This window comes from Nematostella vectensis, chromosome 1, assembly GCF_932526225.1.
Source record: "Nematostella vectensis chromosome 1, jaNemVect1.1, whole genome shotgun sequence".
NCBI classification, from domain to species: Eukaryota; Metazoa; Cnidaria; class Anthozoa; order Actiniaria; family Edwardsiidae; genus Nematostella; species Nematostella vectensis.
This window is the reverse complement of record NC_064034.1, coordinates 7,325,163-7,347,838: the sequence shown is the minus strand read 5'-3', so window position 1 is coordinate 7,347,838 and position 22,676 is coordinate 7,325,163. Positions and strand designations below refer to the sequence as shown.

General features: G+C 40.7%; 2 protein-coding genes and 1 long non-coding RNA gene across 7 annotated transcripts in view; 1 reads left to right on the top strand and 2 right to left on the bottom strand.

Annotated features, from left to right (window-relative positions):
* Nucleotides 1–1,767: 1,767 nt before the first annotated feature.
* LOC5519017 lies at nucleotides 1,768–20,296 on the top strand. Its single transcript, XM_001638883.3, has 17 exons — nucleotides 1,768–1,936; nucleotides 2,807–3,224; nucleotides 7,474–7,641; nucleotides 8,178–8,348; nucleotides 10,615–10,724; nucleotides 11,879–11,940; nucleotides 12,249–12,391; nucleotides 13,022–13,327; nucleotides 13,585–13,884; nucleotides 14,086–14,391; nucleotides 14,750–15,219; nucleotides 15,464–15,558; nucleotides 15,952–16,108; nucleotides 17,346–17,412; nucleotides 17,925–18,196; nucleotides 18,771–18,942; nucleotides 19,383–20,296. The coding sequence occupies exons 1-17, from the start codon at nucleotides 1,925–1,927 to the stop codon at nucleotides 19,721–19,723; spliced, it is 3,570 nt and encodes a 1,189-aa protein (XP_001638933.2). The 5' UTR covers nucleotides 1,768–1,924; the 3' UTR covers nucleotides 19,724–20,296.
* Nucleotides 10,608–22,676, bottom strand: part of LOC5519023 (bromodomain-containing protein 4) — a 30,389-nt gene continuing 18,320 nt past the window's right edge. The window contains exons 14-18 of one of the 5 annotated variants that reach the window (XR_007312456.1): nucleotides 18,763–18,907; nucleotides 12,975–13,308; nucleotides 12,231–12,373; nucleotides 11,841–11,889; nucleotides 10,608–10,704 (exon numbers count right to left, since the gene is read on the bottom strand). Coding sequence is in view for 1 of the 5 variants with exons in the window: in XM_048731042.1 (XP_048586999.1) it covers nucleotides 18,899–18,907 (9 nt within the window). In the remaining 4 variants the exon portion in view is untranslated. Of the gene's footprint in view, nucleotides 10,705–11,840; nucleotides 11,890–12,230; nucleotides 12,374–12,974; nucleotides 13,309–16,473; nucleotides 18,908–22,676 lie in introns of those variants that run through there. The other 4 variants (XR_007312458.1, XR_007312457.1, XR_007312459.1 and 1 more) reach the window with 4 other exon arrangements.
* LOC125570111 lies at nucleotides 20,065–22,329 on the bottom strand. Its single transcript, XR_007312472.1, has 2 exons — nucleotides 21,885–22,329; nucleotides 20,065–21,212 (listed from the first exon to the last, which is right to left on the bottom strand). It is a non-coding gene; the product is annotated as an uncharacterized LOC125570111 (long non-coding RNA).

The following is a 22,676-nucleotide window of genomic DNA, read 5'->3' as shown; positions in this document are numbered from 1 at the left end:
CCTATTTTCAATATTAATTTTTCTACTGAGAAAGGCCAGGTGGGATAGGAAAACTCTTCGAAGAAGCATTTAAGGAGAAATCACTAAAACTTGAAATGAATCTTTTTAAGTTTAAAAAAATTCAAAGCAAACACGATCTTTTCATCCTCAGGGTCGGGGGGGGGGGATTGAAATAGCAAACAAACGAACAGACAGCAAACGTTACCCTATGGTGTGGACAGAAATATTACGGTAATAATAAAGACAGCGAAAGTAGTTAATGTTATGTGGACATTACTACGAGTAGCCGTTACTACGAACGAAAACATCTGCGTTTCAAGTAGCATCCGAAAATTGAATCAGTCACCATGACTGTAAGAAAATATGTTTGTTTTGTTAGGTTAAATAGGTTCTTACGTTTTAGAAATTAGTGGAATTGAATAAAACATTTTATTTGCTCAATAACACAACTAAAGGCTATATCTTAGGAGAATATGTTGTCACGGCGCATGCTTGGTACTGTTGGCTCTAAGCAGGTCCTTGCCGCTGGCACAAAGATACGTGGGCTCTGGGAATGAGATCGAAGCAGGTGCTGATGTGACACGCGTTTTGCGCTATTTTAACCAGAGAATTCTAAAAATAAAACTTGAATTAAATTAAATAACCCTTTTCCACATAACTCTAACATACATCTTCATAGCGTTTGTAAAAAAATGTTATAAATCAAATTTTCTTTCCTAGTCTCAAAAGTGCGAGTTCAATAGTAATACTTCAATACTTAAAAAGTGCACAGAAATAGATTTGAGGATACGTAAATGTTCCACTTCAACAATTGATAGGCATTAAAACACAAAATAAAATTACAGATACATAATTTTTGTTTTTTGATTTTTCGTGCTTTAACGAGAAAAAGTTTTTTTTCTGTGCTATCAATACAATTAGATATGCATTATATATCCACAGCTCTGCATTGTTAACTCCCGTGGTTTAGCACCAGGAGTTTATTTTCCTTGTGCACCGTTAAATATGCCGCTGATTCCCGCTTTTTATTAGTTCTAGGTGGTAATTTTGCATTTCATAATTGGAAAATAGTGTTTATGTTTAAAAAAAGGCCGATTGCATGAGGTTTGCGTTTTTGTACCACGAATTTACGTCATATTGATTCCGTAGTTGCAAATGTTCGTGGCTATATCTTAGGAGGATATGTTGTCACGGCGCATGCTTGGTACTGTTGGCTCTAAGCAGGTCCTTGCCGCTCGCACAAAGATACGTGGGCTCTGGGAATGAGATCCAAGCAGGTGCTGATGTGACACGCGTTTTGCGCTATTTTAACCAGAGAATTCTAAAAATAAAACTTGAATTAAATAAAATAACCCTTTTCCACATAACTCTAACATACATCTTCTTAGCGTTTGTCAAAAAATGTTATAAATCAAATTTTCTTTCCTAGTCTCAAAAGTGCGAGTTCAATAGTAATACTTCAATACTTAAAAAGTGCACAGAAATAGATTTGAGGATACGTAAATGTTCCACTTCAACAATTGATAGGCATTAAAACACGAAATAAAATTACAGATACATAATTTTTGTTTTTTGATTTTTGATTTTTCGTGCTTTAACGAGAAAAAGTATTTTTTTCTATGCTATCAATACAATTAAATATGCTTTATATATCCACAGCTCTGCATTGTTAACTCCCGTGGTTTAGCACCAGGAGTTTATTTTCCTTATGCACCGTTAAATATGCCGCTGATTCCCGCTTTTTATTAGTTCTAGGTGGTAATTTTGCATTTCATAATTGGAAAATAGTGTTGATGTTTAAAAAAAGGCCGATTGCATGAGGTTTGCGTTTTTGTACCACGAATTTACGTCATATTGATTCCGTAGTTGCAAATGTTCGTGGAAACTTGATTGAATTTTGACTTGTTTGGTTCAAATCAACAAGATGTGGGATAAGGTAAGCAATACTAAACAGCCAACCTTTTTTTTAAGTTTGTTAAGTTTTAAATGTTTTGAGTTTATAGCAGCTTAAAGCAAATGGCAGGAACCGCATTGTATACAAGTATTTTACTCTCACTCGATAAAAGGAATCCAAAGACACAAGAAACACAACATTTAAGAGTAAACTATGAATTTTACGGGCACTTCTGGCTTGCGAGTCAGTGATAGCCTTTTTTTTCTTTTTCTTTTTGTTAAGTAAAAATTCAATTAGAACTACTACTATTCAAACACTTCAAACTCAGTTAACAATCCCAAAAAAAGTTTGCTACAATGCAGATTTTACAAAAACAGCCTGTTTTATTTTATACGATTGTGCTAAACATTTTTTTCATGGCCGGATAATCTAAGAAATCTGATTAAACAATTATCGATAAAATCCTGAGTGTGTCTTCTTTTTTTTATGACGGCGAATGAAGGCCGAAGGTTTTTATGATGGCCGAAACCGAAGTTCTGAAACCGATGTTCTGTTCTATCTAGTTCTATATAAGATGTTTTGCGATTTCTGCCGGTTTTCTCTATATTTCGCCTGTTCAATCAAGCATCAGATTTGACGCGCTAAGCCGCGTCACGTAACAGGGTAAATAGCCGTACATTCTGCGCGATGAAAAAAAAAATGATGTGCACCATGGCATATTTGGGTTCAAGTCAAACATACGCCCTTTGATAGCAAGATCAAAAAAGATATGCTTAAACATAGACATAAGCCCCATAGAAATATTTCTCAGGTAATAAAAAAGATACGGTTCGGGTTGTTTTTATCCCCTTAGTATGTAAACGCTCTGAAGATGTTTACTTCGACGGTATTTATAAAAGTGTTCTATTTCAGATTTTTATGCCGTGTGTTTTACTCGTTCTACTGATGATTATGGAGGCTAAGGCATGCTCTAAAACAGACCTTACCGACAGGCGGAAGGATAACCATTACGCGCCCAGTCCTAGTGAGTGCGACAACAATCTCGCCGTTGGGACATGGTACAATTTCAAAGACCAAGCCGGCACTAACATCGGCACCAGGTGCGTTGAGTCGGGTTACTGCGAAGCCGAATCGCCAGGTTGGTTCCTTGGGGTACACCCTACTGAAAAAGAACAGACCACTGGAAGAATTTGCTTCCGTGTGGGAGATGACTGTTGTGCCCAAAGTGTTGCTGTGGACGTGAGGAAATGTGGAAATTCATTTCATTACAGCCTCAAGGCAGCGATAGACTGTTCTCCGAAGAAACGAATATGTGGATCCGACCAGCCTGGTACGTAAAGATAACGAATGTATAGTTTATTATTTAGTATTACTACTTATTAGTAATGTTCGGAAATGAAATATATTAGAAGGATCTAAGAGTATAAGAAGGTTGTATTTCAATAAAACAATAAACATAAAACAAGCTTTGCGGGCTATGAATAAAATACTCTTCTACATTTCCGTCTTCTCCCTACAAAGCCGTTCTAAGCTCTGGCGTGACACATTGTGCTACTGCTGTCAAAACGACTGGGAAGAAAACACATCATTTCACCGTTTATTGAAATAGTAGTTAATAGCTACAGACATATCTGCGTACAAAAGCTTATCCCGAAAACTAAGTACTGCAAACATATTTTATACATTAACTAAAAATCTTCAACTTGTGTTTAGTGTCTGTCGCCGACGCGTGTTCTCTGGAGCCTTGCCAGAACGGTGGAACATGTGACGCATTAGTTCAGCTTGACTTGTCTAGTTACACGTGCACCTGCCCTTCTGGGTATACAGGCAACGATTGTGAAATAGGTCCCGCATCGAAAGATTACTCTACATCTACAGATAAATCGACATCAATAGATACATCTACATCTATATCAACAGATACATCGACATCAACATCTACAGATACATCGACATCAGCATCGACATTTTCAGATACATCGACATCTACATCAACAGATACATCGACATCGACAGATACATCGACACCGACATCTACAGATACATCGACAGATACATCAACACCGACATCGACAGGCACATCAACACTTACATCGACAGGTACATCAACACCGACATCAACGTCTATATTAACAGATACATCGACATCAACACCTACAGATACATCGACATCAACATCAACAGATACATCGACACCGACATCAACATCTACATATACATCGACATCTACAGGTACATCGACGTTTACAGATACATCAACACCGACATCAACATCTACAGATACATCGACATCAGCATCGAAATCTACAGATACATCGACATCTACATCAACAGATACATTGACATCGACAGATACATCGACACCTACATCAACATCAACAGATACATCGACATCTACAGATACATCAACATCAACAGATACATCGACATCTACATCAACAGATACATTGACATCGACAGATACATCGACACCGATATCAACATCAACAGATACATCGACATCTACAGATACATCAACATCAACAGATACATCGACATCAACATCTACAGATATATCGACAGGTACATCAACAACAGATTCATCAACATCTACAGATACATCAACATCTACAGTTACCTATTCACCAACATCTACATCAACATCTACAGATCCATCAACATCTACAGATACCTATTCACCAACATCTACATCAACATCTACAGATTCATCAACATCTGCGGATACCTATTCACCAACATCTACATCGACAGATTCATCGACATCTACCGATACATCGACATCTACAGATACATCAACATCGACCGATACACCAACTTTGGCATCTACAGATACATTTACATCTACAGATACGTCTACATCAACATCTACAGATACATCAGAATCTACAGATACATCGACATCAACAGATACATCAACATCTACAGATACATCGACATCTACAGATACCTATTCACCAATATCTACATCAACATTTACAGATTTATCAACATCTACGGATACCTATTCATCAACATCTACATTGACAGATTCATCGACATCAACATCGACATCTACCGATACATCGACATCTACAGATAAATCGACATCTACAGATACATCAACATCGGCAGATACACCAACTTTGGCATCTACAGATACATTTACATCTACAGATACGTCTACATCAACATCTACAGATACATCAGAATCTACAGATACATCGACATCAACAGATACATCGACATCAACAGATACATCAACATCTACAGATACATCGACATCAACAACGGCATCTACAGATTCATCAACATCTACATCAACATCTACAGATTCATCAACATCTACGGATACCTATTCATCAATATCTACATCGACAGATTCATCGACATCAACATCGACATCTACCGATACATCGACATCTACAGATAAATCGACATCTACAGATACATCAACATCGACAGATACACCAACTTTGGCATCTACAGATACATTTACATCTACAGATACGTCTACATCAACATCTACAGATACATCAGAATCTACAGATACATCGACTTCGACACCAACAAATACAACATCTACAGAAACATCGACTTTGACATCAACCGAGACGAGGTCAACTTCATTACTTGCCTCAGCATCTACAACACTGCAACCTGCAAATAAAACACGAAGTTCTGAAGAGTTTATAGGGCTGTTGCCACCCCCAACCGCGTACTCGCTGCTAAAACCATCCTCACAAGGCCAAACAGACACCAAACCGCTAACGAAAACACCTGATACAAAAGAGATCTCGATGACAGCTCCAACGGGCCCTACTGGCAAAAGCGGTGCAAGCCTTGCCATCAAAACGCTCACAAATCCGCAAGATTCGTCTGTCGCTCTTTAAAAGAGAGCTAATCGATTTTAATAGATGTTAAAACTAGAAAAATAAGATGGTCTGCGTAGGCGTGGTGTAGACAATGGATAAATCAAACAGAATATAAAAAGTATGTTGTATGCCTCTGTGAAACACAGTTAGTTGTGCTGACGTTTCAAGCGTTAGCCCTTCGTGTGTGACTTCAAAAGTACTGTAGCTGTATCTTTGCACGCATGATCGATCACGTATCGCAGTTCCTTTCTAACTGCCAACATGGGTTTATGCGAGGGCGCTCAATAGTCACCCAGCTTCTAGAGTTCTTGCATTCTGTTGGCAATGCTCTTGATAAGGGTCAGCAGTGCGACGTAATATACCTCGACTTCGAAAAAGCGTCTCGCACGCCCGGTTGATACACAAGCTACATCATTATGGATTCCGTGGCAAAGTCCTAGACTGGTTCACGCACTACTTACCTGACTGAACCCAGTGCACAGTAGTCCAGGGAGCAACATCTTCACCTCTCCCAGTACTCTCCGGTGTACCTCAAGCAGTCTACTTGGTCCTCTACTCTTCCTAGTATACATCAATGACTTACCGGCCCTTTTGGACCCTGGTACCTCACTTAGTCTTTTTGCAGATGACACCAAATGCTACCGTACTATCAGCTCTCCCTCTGACTCTGTCAAACTGCAGAGTGACCTTGAAGTTCTACCAGAGTGGAGCCGAGCGTGGAAGCTGCGCTATAACATCGACAAGTGTGAGGTCCTGCAAGCGCAGCCCCATCGAAACGAATTATTCGATCTATGGGCACGTACTTAAGCTGACTCCAGCTCAGAAAGACCTCGGAGTGGTGGTAGCCAGGGACCTTAAGTGGTCCGAGCAGTCCTCTATTGCCGTTTCCAAGGGATACCGAATGCTGGGGTTCCTACGGCGAAACGGTCTACGTGACTTCGACACAGATGTTGGAAGATCTCTTTATCTGTCAATAGTTAGACCAATAGTGGGATACGCGAGCGAGGTGTGGGTACCTCAAGCAATTACGGACATGAGATCGGTGGGGGCTCTGCAACGCCGTGCGACAAAAGTGATACTCACAAATAGCGCTGACCTCACCTACCAGGAACGCTTAGAACAGCCAAATTTGCTACCCCTCTCCTACTGGCATGAAATTAAGGACCTTGTTTTTATGTATAAATGCCTAAATGGACACTATAATATTCCGTCCTCGCATTACTTTAAACCATTGCCATCACTAAGATCGTCCCGCCACAGGAGCAGCCTTGATGAATTTTGAAAAAAGCTTTTTCAAAATTCATTTTTCAATCGAATTCCGAAGGTGTGAAATACACTTAAAAACAAACTAGCAGTAAGATATAGCCAGGCGCTTCAAACTACTTTCAATGCCGAAAATGCAGTTACATAGAAATCAGTTTGTAAGTAAGTAAGTAAGTAAGTAAGTAAGTAAGTAAGTAAGTAAGTAAGTAAGTAAGTAAGTAAGTAAGTAAGTAAGTAAGTAAGTAAGTAAGTAAGTAAATAAATAAATATTTAAGAAGCAGATATTTAGGAACTTTGCATAGTGGCCAGTGAACAGAGGTTTTTTATTTTTAATATTAGTCCAGTCCCCGTTTTTTTTTTTTTTTTTTACTACTACCCTGTATAACAATAAAACATAGATCACTTTATTTCACGGGTTTATGAAAGCACTTTCTTTTGTCTTAACTATATCGTATCTGCTTGCAGATGGGGGCTGGACAGACTGGACTATCTGGACACCTTGCGATAAATCATGTGGGACGGGTTTCCAGCAGCGCAAGCGCACTTGCTCAAACCCGAGTCCGCAGAACGGCGGTGCCCTCTGTGCTGGAACAAACAACGAGACGAGAGAATGCAACACCCATCACTGTCCAAGTATGAATATTTTACTGCCACTATACAAATGCCATGTACTATTGTATGTATGATTTCAGTGGGGAAATTAACCCGCTTTGGAACAGGCCTATACTAAAACCTTCAAATTGCATAAATAAACCAAATTGATCCTTTGCATAAACTCCCCTATAAGAAGATTTGGTTCATTTCTATTTATTACACTTGGGCGAGGCAATCAGGAAGCTTTAACGTTGTTTTGTTACACAATTTTTCATATTTTATTAAAATTATTAAAACAAGCGTGCGAGGACTCCAAGTGAAAGAGCTCAAGGGTTGATCTCAAAGTTGAGATCCATACTAACGGTTAGGGTCAGTTCATCAATGGGACAAGTCTTTGATTTGAGTTTTAGAGGGAGAAGAGATGAATCAAGTCTTAACGATACTACAACGAATCATTCGAAGTGGACTAGTGACGCACTGATCAAGGGTTGAGCTTTCAAAATCACATGATATAAATGAAAACAAGAACAAAAAGTTATAAAAGGAGGATAACATTTACATATATTGACTTTTAGTTAACGGGGACTGGACTGAGTGGAGTTCTTGGTCATACTGTAACAGACCGTGCGGGACTGGGTACGAAAACAGGACGCGTTCTTGCACCAACCCGCCCCCGAAGTATGGCGGGAAGGACTGCGAAGGGGAGGATCATCAGGCAAAAACTTGCAACACAGACCCGTGTCCAGGTATTAATATCAGCACAGACCCATGTCCAGGTAATAATATCAGCACATACCCGTGTACAGGCAATAATATAAGCACATACCCGTGTCCAGGTAATGATATCAGCACATACCCGTGTCAAGGTAATGATATCAGCACATACCCGTGTACAGGTAATAAAATCAGCACAGACCCGTGTCCAGGTAATGATATCAGCACATACCCGTGTACAGGTAGTAAAATCAGCACAGACCCGTGTACAGGTAATAAAATCAGCACAGACCCGTGTCCAGGTAATGATATCAGCACATACCCGTGTACAGGTAATAAAATCAGCACAGACCCGTGTCCAGGTAATGATATCAGCACATACCCGTGTACAGGTAGTAATACCATCACAGACCCGTGTCCAGGTATTAATATCAGCACGACATGACGGAAAAACATGACTTGACGCTTCAAATAATCAAATATTCACATCGAATAAGGCGGATAAGTTCTCTGAGTACTTAGTAACTTATAGCAAACAAAATATCAAGTGCGACGTTTTTACTCGGGGTTCCTGTGGAACGCCGAGTTTAGGTTTCGGCCTTCATGGTAGTCGCATTTGGTACACAAATTGTCTCGGCCAAATTAGAATGCACTGGGTACGAATCACGTGACAATCACAACTTCCATGTGCTTTCTTTACATGGTGTCGTCGAGGTGTCGTCTTTATACGAGATGGAAGACATGAATTCAACTTCAAACACGCTCAAATCTCTTACAAATCCACTCACCATTCGCGGTATAGCCACACTAAAAGATGTCGAGCGTTTTTTGAAAGGGCATTTTGAGAGATACCGCGAATTTATCGAGAAATTTATCGAGAAATATCTATCAAACAAGCTACCAATCTTATCAAAAGCGAACTCTATACTAACTGATTCTACAGAATCTGAAACTACAAAGGACTTCTCTAAGGAATGCGAACAGAATTCTACTGAGGAAAAACCGACGATTGCAACTATTTTATTTAGCAGAGAGGATAAATGACTCTTTATAGTCTGCCATGTGACTATCAAAGTGAGGAGAGCTTGACAAAGACTATCAATTCTTTCTTAATGCTAAGTACATTGCTTCTGTTATTGTTTTTCATTCAAGGAAATATTTTTTGCTTTACCCTTTTGAAAGTATTGATATTAACTTTATTAGGGTTCAATACAGTCCAATTCTTCGATAACTACACTCAAACTATTGTCACTTCATCGTTTAGTGATTGTGATATCTTAGATAAAACTATTTGTATGACTGTTTATGGTGTATACAATGATGCAGAAGTTACAATAAACATTACAAGTACTACAAGATCTCGTTATTCAAGGTTTGTTTATTATAATTATCGACATGTACGTTGTAGTCGTAGTCGTGAGCCCAGTAGGATACCAAAACGATTTCTAAGACGCTTACATAACAAAAGTAGAAAGCTAAGATGGGTTGTTTATCATCGAATCTGTCGCAATATTCCCAGATCTTCTAATTTGCATAACTATATCAACTTCGGAAGGCTTAGAAGAAGGTACTTTGATTAAAAATTAAAGAGGATTGATACACGAACATGTAGATCTCGAGGACAAAATTTAAAATATGAAGCTAGTCGTTATATGTCTTTTCTTTCTTGTAACAGACCGATGTCTCTTAATAAGACCCACTACTGTAAGTGTAAACTACACAATGATATAGAAAAGAATCCTGGACCAAATAATATACAACTTGTTGATCCTAGTAAGACAATACGAGCACCATATAGCCAAGGTAATGCTGTCATTTGGACAAAATGCAGGACAACAATGTGTTGCTATGAGTTTGTGTTCTTTGATTTATAAAAATTATAAAACAAAAATGAATTATTTTTTCAAGGCTGCTTGATCTGCACTACATCATTTTCGACATAAAATCACCTATGAGAACCCCGAGTTCACGCAGTTATGCGTCTAGTTTAAATTATGATGCGACTTTTTGTGAAGTGTCATTGAAATTTGAGCTTTTCGTACCTGAGCTGATGTACAGGGCAAATGATGATCAAGAAAAAATTATCTTAAAAAGCCAAAATCTGGTTAGGTGAACTTTGGCCTCACGTTATTTGTGTTTTGAAAATCAGTCCGTAGAACAAGGAACCTATAGCCATTGTAATTAATTGTGTCTTCTCTCTCTATCTGGAATTGCGCGTTTTCCAGGTTTTTCCGTCATGCCTATCAGCACAGAACTGCACAAAACCATTACCTGTTTTTTTTTTTCTTTTCTTGATAGCCGTGGTGGCATATTATGAAGTCAGGTTCACCGAGGAGATTTACACAGAAGAGTTACATTCGAACTGCAGTCAACCATATGTCTCACTTTCTAACAAGATAAAAGAAAACGTAAGTCTTGTTACGACTAAATGCGTTCCTAATCTATCTGATTCATGTTAACAGGGAAGTATTTTGGTTAAAACCAAGGCAAAAAAAAAAAAAAACACTTACCTAAAAAAGCATTTTACAAACAAAAAAAACCAGGCAAAGTTTTCAGCCCCCAAAAATCTGAAGACGATAATTCCATACCTCAAAAAACCCCTTGCCCTACCCTGTGTCACAAACATACATTTTTTGAGGCGAGGGAATGAGTTTAGGACTTCCCACCCCCTCCCGTTACGCGCATATACGAGTACACCCTTGAGCTCTTGTGTATCTTATTACCTTTGCGGCGAGGGAATAACTTTAGGATTCCCCCCCCCTCCATCTCCCGACACGCGCATATACGAGTACCCCCTTGGGCTCTTGTGTATCCTATTACCTTTGCGGCGAGGGAATAACTTTAGGACTTCCCACCCCCTCCCGTTACGCGCATATACGAGTACACCCTTGAGCTCTTGAGTATCTTATTACCTTTGCGGCGAGGGAATAACTTTAGGATTCCCCCCCCCCCCCTCCATCTCCCGACACGCGCATATACTAGTACCCCCTTGGGCTCTTGTGTATCCTATTACCTTTGCGGCGAGGGAATAACTTTCGGATACCCCCCTCCATCTCCCGACACGCGCATATACGAGTACCCCCTTGAGCTCTTTTGTATCTTATTACCTTTGCGGCGAGGGAATAACTTTAGGATCCCCCCTCCATCTCCCGACACGCGCATATACGAGTACCACCTTGAGCTCTTTTGAATCTTATTACCTTTGCGGCGAGGGAATAACTTTAGGATTCCCCCCCCCCCCCCTCAACCCTCCATCTCCCGACACGCGCATATACGAGTACCCCCTTGAGCGCTTTTGTAAATTATTACCTTTGTGGCGAGGGAGTAACTTTAGGATTCCCCCCCCCCCCCTCCATCTCCCGACACGCGCATATACGAGTACCCCCTTGAGCTCTTGTGTGTATCTTATTACCTTTGTGGCGAGGGAATAACTTTAGGATTCCCCCCCCCCCCCCCTCAACCCTCCATCTCCCGACACGCGCATATACGAGTACCCCCTTGAGCTCTTGTGTGTATCTTATTACCTTTTTGCGAGGGAGTAACTTTAGGACTCCTTCATTAGATGAACAGCGTCTATGGGAGTGGGAGCACGAGTGTTATGGACATAGAGATCATCTATTTACGGTAACCTTGTCCTGCACTTCAGAAGTCAATTAAGACCCATGATAAACGCTGCTGCCCTGAATAACTAGAATTGCTGGCTTTGTTTGTGCACGTTGTTACGAGGTGATCATAGAATATTTATGATTTAGTAATAGAATAGACCCGTTTTAATTGTCCAAATTAAATGTCTTTCAAGATGATTGAGTTTAACACTATGTTATATATCTAAAGGAGATATTGGTTATAATTCTCGACGTAGTAACATACCTCACAATTTCATGATTGACTCTAGATAATAGGCGATTACTCACAGCACACTGTTTCTATAGCAACGGCAGCGTCATCAGTGGTTTCAACGTGAGCTACTCGTCTGTGGATTCCCTTCAGCTTGTACGGCCACTAGAAGCAGTCGACATGACCGGGGCCCTGGGGACCATGCCGGCGCAGGTCATTGCTGTCATTCCAGATAATGGTATGTTTAAGTGAAAAGTTAGGTAGAGGTCATGGCTGTCATTCCAGATAATGGTATGTTTAGGTAACAAGTTAGCTAGTGGTTGGCTGTCATTCCAGACAATGGTATGTTTAGGTGACAAGTTAGCTAGTGGTTGGCTGTCCTTCCAGATAATGGTATATTTATTTGACGTGTGGTCATGTGACTTTTGCCGGCGGTGTGGTAATGTGCAATGACTTGTAGTGTATACAGGCCCGTAGCCAGGTAGGTAGCTGTGCTGATATTATACAGGCCGTAGGTGGTACCTCGCAGTGGTACTTAATTTTCCTTCGTGATGGCGGACCTTCCATTCGAGTGGGGGGGTCTTCCGAGCCAGGGAGGGCCCTGGCTACGGGCTTGGACCGGGTTCCTAGAAAGCAGGTTAACATTAATTCAGGGATGAATGCCCTTTATATCCAATCAAATGTCAAGATAGCCTTATTTAGTCCTGGGTTTGCACTAACCTGCTTTCTAGGAACCGGCCCTTGGTATATAACCTTCACCTAGAAGTCTATCCTGGGTTTGATTTGTTGTTTAACCATGGTAGTGTAAAAGTGTAATTTACCTCCACCAAGAAGTCGATCATGAACTCGACTTGTTTTATTCCAATAGTTCCAGCTACTCCGCCCACCTTGACCCATTATTCGAACAGCAGCTCCACCAGCATCTTGCTGCAGTGGGCAGCCATCCCCGCTTCATCCATAAAAGACGGCGCCCTCCTCGGCTACAGAGCCTACTACAAGCAGCCAGGGGCTCAGTTTACGGCCAATCAACAAATGGCTGTGGCGGCATCTGCCAATCAAATGGAGATCAAGAGCCTGAAGAAGTACACGTTATACACGATAGTACTTCTGGCTTTTACTACACTTGGTAATGGGGTGCCAACAGCAGAGGTCACGCTACGAACAGATGAAGATGGTAAGAGACATTTGCATAACATCCAAGAGGGAGTTTAAAGATCTATGGATAGTGTTATTTATTAATAATAAGATATTCAAATTTTACACAAGTGTAATGCAATTCAGATCCCCAGTATTTGAAGGGGCAGGGTCACACGTTGATGTTAAACTGTTTACACATGTTCCACGTGATGGAAGCATGCACGAAGTGTCAAACATTAATCTTAATTGTTTATGAAAAACTATTATTATTGCATCGTTATTGCCTCTCTTTAGTGCCAAGCCAACCACCGCAAGATTTCAAAGTCCAAGCGGAAAGCTCCACCATGATATATGCCGAATGGAAGGCCATCTCTAGCGAGTCAGTGCACGGAATCTTACTCGGATTCAACCTGAGCATCGGGAGACACGGCCAGGGCTCCGCACACTGGACCCACAAACTCCTCCCCCCCAGCCAATACTCCCTGATGTTCGAGGAGCTCTCCAAGTTCACCGAGTACACCCTGGCGGCTTGTGGTTACACCTCCAAGGGCTGTGGCGTCATCAGTCACGTGACCGTCAGGACTCATGAGGACGGTAAGTAATCACTGACATTAATTAGACTGCATCATGGGATCGAGAAGAGGACGACAAAGTAATCAGTCACGTAACCGTCAGGACTCACTGACCTACAACCAGACTACATCATGAGAAACGCGAGGGCAAGTGCGACACGCGCTAAAATTTGTAACAACCATATAATAATTTCCTGATGAATTCTTCTTCTGCTATCCTTAGTACCCAGCCTTCCGCCTCAACAACTCTTCGCGGCCAATCTAACGTCCCAATCAACCATAACGCTCACTTGGTCGCCAGTCCCACGCGGTCACGTCAATGGCGTTTTGCGCGGTTACATCTTGCGCTACAGTATGACGTCATCTGCTGATATTCGGGTCCGTAAACCGAAGACGCTCGAGATGCGAATACCCCCCGAAAAAACTCGGATTGAGCTGAGTGGATTACAAAGTTACTCCTTGTGGAAGTTTCAATTACTGGCGTACACGTCTGTTGGGGAGGGACCGGAAACGGAAGTAATTGTCGCAGGTGGGTCTAATTTACCTACAATAAAACCTTGTTTTCAGGACAACACCTTTTATCCCAGATCTTTACTTTCCGTGAACCGCTTACTATGGACACAGCGCTCACAACGGCAGCTTTGTTAGTCCAAATGGTATCCTTATTGAGAAATTCCATCGTATTTTAGATAATGATTAATAAGTCCCCGCGGGCCATTTCACCAGAGACCATTCCACGGCCTTAAACTGCCATTTGCAGATGGCGTGGCCAAATAGTGAGCGCGGCGTGATGAATCACTGATAATCACCGATAGATCTGGAGGCTCGATAAACACATGTTCGTAGAGTCTGTCAAAAGTATGTTTAAGGTCCTATTTTGATTGCAGAAACGTGCCGCTGTCCTAAGACCTTATACTCCAACTTCTACGTGAACCCCCCCTATCTAAGCAAATCAGACAATGGTAAATACGGGGGGGTATTCTTCAACGTGTCCTCCCGAATGCTTGCTTGGGCTTGCGGGAACTGCGCTAACGGTCACGGTGTCACTGTCATTGACCAACAAACGAATGGCAGAGGAGAAGCCGCAAAGAAGGACTACCCTCCACAAGTTCAACTCGACATCGACGAAGTTCCGCAGATCAGCTTCCCCATCCTCGGTTACCCGCTTGACACTGACTACCTGGGCATCTACAAGTTCATTTACCTGATGGAGTCACCAGGGATAGCGTTTATTACCATCGCGGACCCCCCTGGCTCGGCCGCTACCCGTATGGTGCTGTCCGTGTTTGACTGCATGCCTCTCTTCGTTATGGCAGTTCTGATGAATTTGTTGGCTGGAATTATCATGTGGGGACTGGTAAGGAGTTCAATAAGTTTCGTCATGTCTAGGGTCTTAATTCTATATTCCTCGATTCCTCACAATATGAGCAGGCAAACATCAATACGTTATTTAATATAGCAATTTCGTTACACTGGTAAACGACTTGATAAAACGTTTGAGTTTTTTTACTAATATGGTTCAAGTGACATTGATACTCTCGCGTATAATATTCTTGTCCCGTTACTTGTTCTTGAGAACTAAAATAAATTATCAATCTTAGGACTCGAGAGCCAACCCAGAGGAGTTTAGCCCCAAGTTCACCTCAGGCGTCGGGTCGGGATTCTGGTGGGCGTACATATCCATGACAAGCGTCGGGTAAGTAGCCAGTTGCATCATGGGTATAAGGAACTTTCCCTTTAGAGGGTCATATGGTTGCCTAACAGAAAATATGGGGAAATAACGACAAATCTAAATGAATATGGGTTAGTTATAGTCTACTTTTACAATAATAAGCGTCTGTAGTGTAAACGGTCTGATTGGTACGGCATGACGTCATCAATCTGCAATGGCTACCAGTATCAGAAAGAAAGCAAAACATTTTGAAAACTGGAAAATTGTTTTTGATCAGCGAATCTAAGTACTTTGAATGCCACGACGCAGAGTACAGATAATGCACAGAAACACATTTAGTTTGGTTTGAGTGGTATTTTTGTGTAGGTATTGCGATAGCTCAGTAACAATTGAATACTCAACAGTGTCTGTGTGTAGGTATGGCGATCGCTCTCCAGTGAAAGTGTCTTCGCGTCTGTTTGCAATCATCTGGACATTAGCAGGGCTAGTCCTTACCTCTCTACTGACCGGCTCAATAGCAACCAGCCTAACCACGGCAGCCGTCAGCACTGAGGTCATACTATACGGTGCCAAGGTAAAATGAATAACGTGTAACGCAGCCATGCCATCAAACAGACAGGCATCAGTGCTGAATTAGACATGACGGAAAAACCTGGAAAATTCGTAATTCGAGATAGAAGACACAATTTCTCACAATGGCCATCGGTTCCTTGTATTTCGGACTGATTTTTGAAACACAAATAACGTGAGGCCGAAATGCACATACCCAGATTTTTGCTTTTTAAGATATTTTTTCCTTGATTATCCTTGCGCTAGGTATGAGCTCAGGGACGAAAAGCTCAAATTTCAATGACACTACAAAAAGTCGCATCAATTTTAAGAAATTAGCATTTGATATTTTGTTGGCTCACTAATTAATTCGAGAAATTTTCCGCCTTATTAGATCTGAAATGAGCTTATTTGAAGCGTTAAGTCATGTTTTTCCGTCATGTCGCTGAATTATGATTACTTGATCAAGAGTTAAACATTTTTGTCTGCCTTCATAGCGTTTTAAAAACCTAGGTGTTTTTTTGTTTGTTTGGGAGAATTCGAGAGCGGGTCAGTAGAGCACGAGACTGCTGCTGCTACTGATAGCCGCGCGTGTCATCCTCGGAAACCCAGAGCGTCGAAGTCAGCGTAACGAGGCGGCGTAAGAATGGGGGGGGGGGGGGGGGGGGGTGGGGGGAGAAGAGAAAGGAGGGAGAAGACATCAACCCTATCCTCCTATCCTCTTCCTCTTCCAATCCGTCGGATTGGTTCCGACTTGTTCTCACCCCTCGTTACGTTTACCTCGACGCCCTGGGATCCAGAGGATGAGCCCGTGTAGACATTACTCAATATTTCATAGGGTCAATATACGCGCCTGTGCGTACAAATAGTAACTTAGTCACTTAAATTCGCGGATTATAAAAAAGGAGAAACTCGATTTGATACTATGTCTTGCGAGGAATGACGCACAATTAATGTTCTATTTCTTTACAAATTTGATCAATCCACTTTTTGTACGAACTCCCAGGATTTTTCTTCACGTCTGACGTCAGGTATCGTTTAGGGTGCTTATCACTAGGTAACAAAAAGTTACAAATTCGCGCTTCAGGTCCAATTCTCAGTCCAATTCGTAAAAAGCGTGAACGCACATATTGATACACTCCCTCTAAGTTAATAAATTGTCGTCGTTGTTGTTTCTGTTATCGTTGTTGTTGAGGATGTTGTTGTTGTTACCTGTCGTCGTTATCCCTATAGCTTTGTTTATTTTTGTTCTTTTAATATAGGTTGGAGCAATACATAACTCGACAGAACACAGAGTTGGAATTCTAAAGAACGCGCGAATGAACGAAGGTTTGCTTATCTATATGATTCATATCGATAAAGGATTTGTGACTGCACTCTGGGACGATTAGACTTTTTACAGCAAATAAATAATCTAATAAGCAAACTTTAAAGGGCAAGAAGTATGTTTTCTCGGAGTAAAAGTAATTTTCTCGGAAAATAAACGAAAAATGCTTTGGCACAGCCATCCATTGGACCAAAAGAAATTGAATTGATCTAATATCAACATGAGTTTTTCTAAGTCATTTTGCGAGAGGGCCGCCAAATTCTGTTGTTTGATAAATCTATTTATTGGCATTTTCGATCTGTGTCAGCCTTTCTAAAAAAGGGAGTCACTATGACCACCTGTAGCCTGCGTAGCAAACAGCTCAAAGAGCTTGGGAAGATGGTGGAAGACCCCACGCGCCTGGAGAGAAGGACGAAGCTAATCATCCCCTATCCCTAGCGCGCGCCTCGTCTCCGTCTCTCCTATTTCCCAACCCTTTGGGCTTGTTAAGTGTGTGTTCCTTTATTTTCTTCAGACCAGCAGTACAAAGACGTGAGTGAGCTTCGGCGCGCTCTAGAAAGCAGGGAAGTGCGGGGGATACTTCTCGACGTTTTGGTGGCGGCAGAGTTCCAAGAGGACCTGTTTCGACCAGGAATTAGAGTCAACAAGATCCTGGACAAACGCTTTGGATATGGTATCGTGCTGTCGGGTCAAGCGGCCATCGTGCACGAGCGATGTAGGGACTATATCCAGAAAAACATCAAGGACATCACGGAATTCATCGTCAACTCCACGAAAACCCTCAAGGTGAAAACGATATGAAACCATCAAACTAAAACATAATTCTTGAGGCAACATTTTTGCTCTTGCAAAAGTTCCTGACAAGTTTATTGATAAACTAGAACAGAACTTGAGGCAACATTGGAATCTCTTGCCATTATGATGCGAATTTTTTTGCGCATGTAATTTTCTGTCAAAGTAGAACACAAATCTTGAGGCGACATGTTTGACGTGTGTTACGTGTCTGCCCTGAATACCAGCAGCAAACCGGTGCTTGAGCCCGTACAAGATGCTTGTTATTTCTGTTCTCTAGTTCAGCATATGTTGTGCCCTGTCCAAATGGTCTGTGGAGTACTTTTGGACGAGACCGCGAGAATGCCTGATAATGTAACAGAAGTGTCCCTTGGGTCTATTCAAAATGGCTGCCTTGAAAAAGATCTCTTTAGAGTTTACGAGAAAGCTAGATATTAAAGAGCTTTTAACGGCCAAATATTAAACAAATTGTGGATTTGCATATATGTTGTAAGTTCTTTCCTTATGACGCGACTCAGCGATAAAACAAAGGGCAACTATGCTTGATATGATACACTTACATACACAGGAACCAGAGAGCATCGAAGAAGAAGATAACGCGAACTTGTTTGACGCCAACTCGTCGCTGTTCCAGGAATTCCTGATGACATCTCTTGCCATGTTGGGAAGCTGCTGCTTGCTGGGATTCCTGTGGTACTATGGGTACTACAAAAGAACACAAGTCAATAAGGGTCCAAAGGGTACGTTATATGGTGTGCTATAAGAGGACACATCTAATGACTGCCTTTCGCTGTCCCAGCACACTTTTTCATTTTATGACCCCAGTTTTTATCTAGATAACATGGGATTTGTTTAACATAAATTCATATAACAAAATACAGTGAACTCTCTCGTAACCGAACGTTCTTTTGTACTCAGGCGAAATAGTTGGAACAATGTATTCAATGAGATAGTATAAACGGTGCTCTAGAAGAATGGCAATAATCGAGGATTGCATAATGGTTTCCTAATGCGCTCCCTCGGGTTTCGTTATAGGACGAATAAAACATTATAATACATATGACATTATAATATTCACCGTAAGTTTGCCCTGACAATTATTCGACCAAGGGGAGGAGGATAGTAGTATAAGATAACATGTCTACGTATTTCAACTTTATTTTTTTACTCTCATCAAAAGGAGACACACCAATGAACACATTACGCCAAGAGAACATCAAAGAAATGAGAAACATAGTCAAGGAATTCTACCAACGCCTCGTTGCGAAAATAAATGATTTGAAAATTAGCCATAAAAAGTACCTTAAAGACTACATAAAGCAAACAAAATCGTGGAAGAAAGGAGAGGTTAATGAAAGTATTGATAGTGCTGATACGTGTAAGACGGCCTGGAGCAACGACGATAATGGCGATGACCAAGAGGGCGCGGAAAGGGGTCAAATCAGCTCGAATCTCGACTCGAAGTTGACGATTTGTAAAGGGAGTGTTCAAAGTCCTAGAAGCTTCGCTTGGAGTTCATAGCGCGAGACAACCCAGCACTGTCAGATGATGAAAGAACTGGCTTTTAGTTAGAAAAACCTGAAGAGCGGCCACCAGATCACGATTCAATTGACGACACTACCAAATCGACGCGGCGTTGACACACCCGCTGTAGGAAAACAATACCAAAAACTACAGAGGATCAAGATCAGTATAAATAGAGCATGCAATGCAAAATACAGAGTCTTAAAGTTGTAGTAGCTTGTTTGAAATGCACGGTTTAAGCTGGATTTTATTTTATCTCAGCTATCTCTTCCATCGTAATGAAATGCTGGACCTCCTCCCAATCAACACTTCTTTTGCAGCTTAACAAAAAAAAAATGTTGCTGATATTTTACTTTTATTTATTAACAGTGCTCTGTGTAGCTTCGTTTGATAGACAACTAATACTGAACAGATATTTCCTATTTTACATTTCTATAATCAAATAATCTAACATATATGTGCCTTGCCATGTACAGCATTACTCGTTTTTTTTGTTGAGTACAGCTTAGAAGATCAAGAGACTTCAGCAGATGTTTGCAGCAAGAGAGCCCAACATTTTGCACCCAAAAATACCTATGATGAAAATTTTCAGCCATTTTTGAAACACAGTCCGGGTGTACCAAATTGCTGGAAGATGCAACTACAAATCTTTGTGAATACAAATATTTCAATTCACTATCCTTTTCCTACTCCAGTCTAACAGCACACTTATATAATTCTTAAATGTTAACCTCCAAGTTAAAACTCCAGAAAAAGTTAGCATAGATAAGAAAAGAGAAATCCTATTTTACAGCATCCACTAAGAAGTGGGAGGGCTCCTCATAAAATAGTCAGATGGGGTTGTTTGTCCTATCTAAAGGGTGTGAAATTATGCTAACTGCTTTTCCTTAGGGAGTGTTCAAAATGCTTAGGGAAAGAAATTGCTTGACCACACCTAATGTGCTACCTTATGGGGTAGGACTTACTGACCACAACCAAAGTGTTATCCCTTAGGGTTGAGATCGATCATCCCCTTCTGTTTTTATGGGAGTCTCTTTGGGTGAATGGGTATGGTAAACAACAATTTTACCCAATAGCAGATATGGCGAAAACGCAGAAATGTAGGTTCTGAATAAATTTGAATGTATCTATTTTATAATATCTTAAATGCACAAAGAATGCTAAATAGCGAATCAAATTATTGCTACTCATAAGTAGCTTGAATCCCACAAAAGAATAAAAAGAGCATAGCACTTGGGGCACCCCCCCCCCCTAATAAAAGAAAAAAGAAATCACAGTTTTGTTTATTTTATTTGCTAAAATTTTAGGGCAATATCAACCAAACATAAAAAATATTTTTCCCAGGGGGAGAATGCAGATTGATTGAAAAAGAAAAACATATTTTAAAGGGAAGAAAGGAAAGCTAAATATTTTGCTAAAATATGCTGCTCATCATCCATGCCTTTATTCAGTCTCACATCATGGCTTTTGGGTATTAACAGTTCACCTGAATCAGAAAAAAATTGCTCGCTGTTATTTCAATTTTCTAATTTTCTTAAAACATGAGAACAAACATAGAGGAAAACAAATGATGATTAGATTAGTATCCTTACCAAACAGAAACAGATCAATATTGGCTTTAAGTATATGAGAAAGAACGAGATATATAAATTTTGACGTTTTTGTGTATTTAACATGAAATTTAGGACAAAAACAGCATAGACAGGAGATGAATTCTCAACTTAAAAATAAGCTTAATGATACATAGTTTTACTAACACAACTGTGTATACACGAGTCATCAAGGTCGTTCTTACCTGAGCTAGATAGATAAGTCTTTATTTGTAGATGTATTTATCTTATTTGAGGAAAAGTTTCTTTTACGATTATAACAGAACTGGGAAGCTGTTTTAGTGCGTGCCAAAATAGTATCCAATCAGCGTTCAAGAAATTGATCTCTCAGCCAATTAAAAACACAGTGGAAGCAAGATGATTGAATAGTGACACCGGGAAAATCAGAGAGGTTGTAAAACGATGAAAATCGTTTTGTTTGAGGATTATTATCAGAAATATTTGCAAACAAAAAGAATTACACTTAAAAGAAATATGACAGGAATTACGTTTTGATTCATATATTCTATTCACATTATTTTGAATTGAAATATTCGTCCGGAACTCACCTTGACTGTCCATGTTGTTTGGCTTGTGGTGTTCGCTCGTTTAGGAGAACAATTCCGTATTTTAACTATCATAAATAAAGCTTTTCTTTTTTGATTTTTGCTCTGTGACATCATGATGAGAATAGTAGTGCAGAGCCTCGACAATTCCCTGATGATGATGCTGGTTTTGTAGCCTTTTCCTTAAACCATAAAGTTTTCAACCATCGCACCAGGTGAATAAGTCGAGCCGATATTCCGAGCTTGTAAAAACAAAGCAGTTCCTACAAAGCATTAGACAGATGTATCCTTCAAATTCTTTTTTTCATATGGCCATTTGACTGGATAATTAGTTGCATTTTCTCTATTAAACACTTTTTTCGTCAATTCTTTCCTGCCAGCTTGACCGTTGATTGTTTAATGTCGAAAGTCAGAATAGGCTTAGTCCCCCCCGGCTTTCCAAGCCCCCCCCCCCCCCCCCACCCCCAGTTCCTGTCGGAGCCAGTCTGTCATTGGTTTAGAGTGATCAATCAATTAGCTGGCCTGGTCGCATGAGCTGGTCACGTGAGTGGTACAGCCAGCTGACAGCGTGTGACATGACGTAAGAGATTGAGGCTTTTTTCAGCATCTCTTCGCAGTGCGCATGCGCAAAGTTTTCCGTCAAATCTTATTCAGTCGTGGTTTGTATGCAAGGTTTTTTTTTTACACCTCAAAATGAAATAAAATTCCTTAGTATTGTCTGAACCTTCAGCGCGGTATCCGAATAAACAATGAGCTCGGGTCGCGCAATTGAGATGTTTGCCTTGGTGTTAGCGC

Excerpts from the sequence above, each read along its gene's own strand:
- LOC5519017 (XM_001638883.3), top strand. Across the intron at positions 13,885-14,085 it reads CGTCAGGACTCATGAGGACG|TACCCAGCCTTCCGCCTCAA; the intron begins GTAAGTAATCAC and ends TGCTATCCTTAG. Across the intron at positions 15,220-15,463 it reads GAATTATCATGTGGGGACTG|GACTCGAGAGCCAACCCAGA; the intron begins GTAAGGAGTTCA and ends TATCAATCTTAG.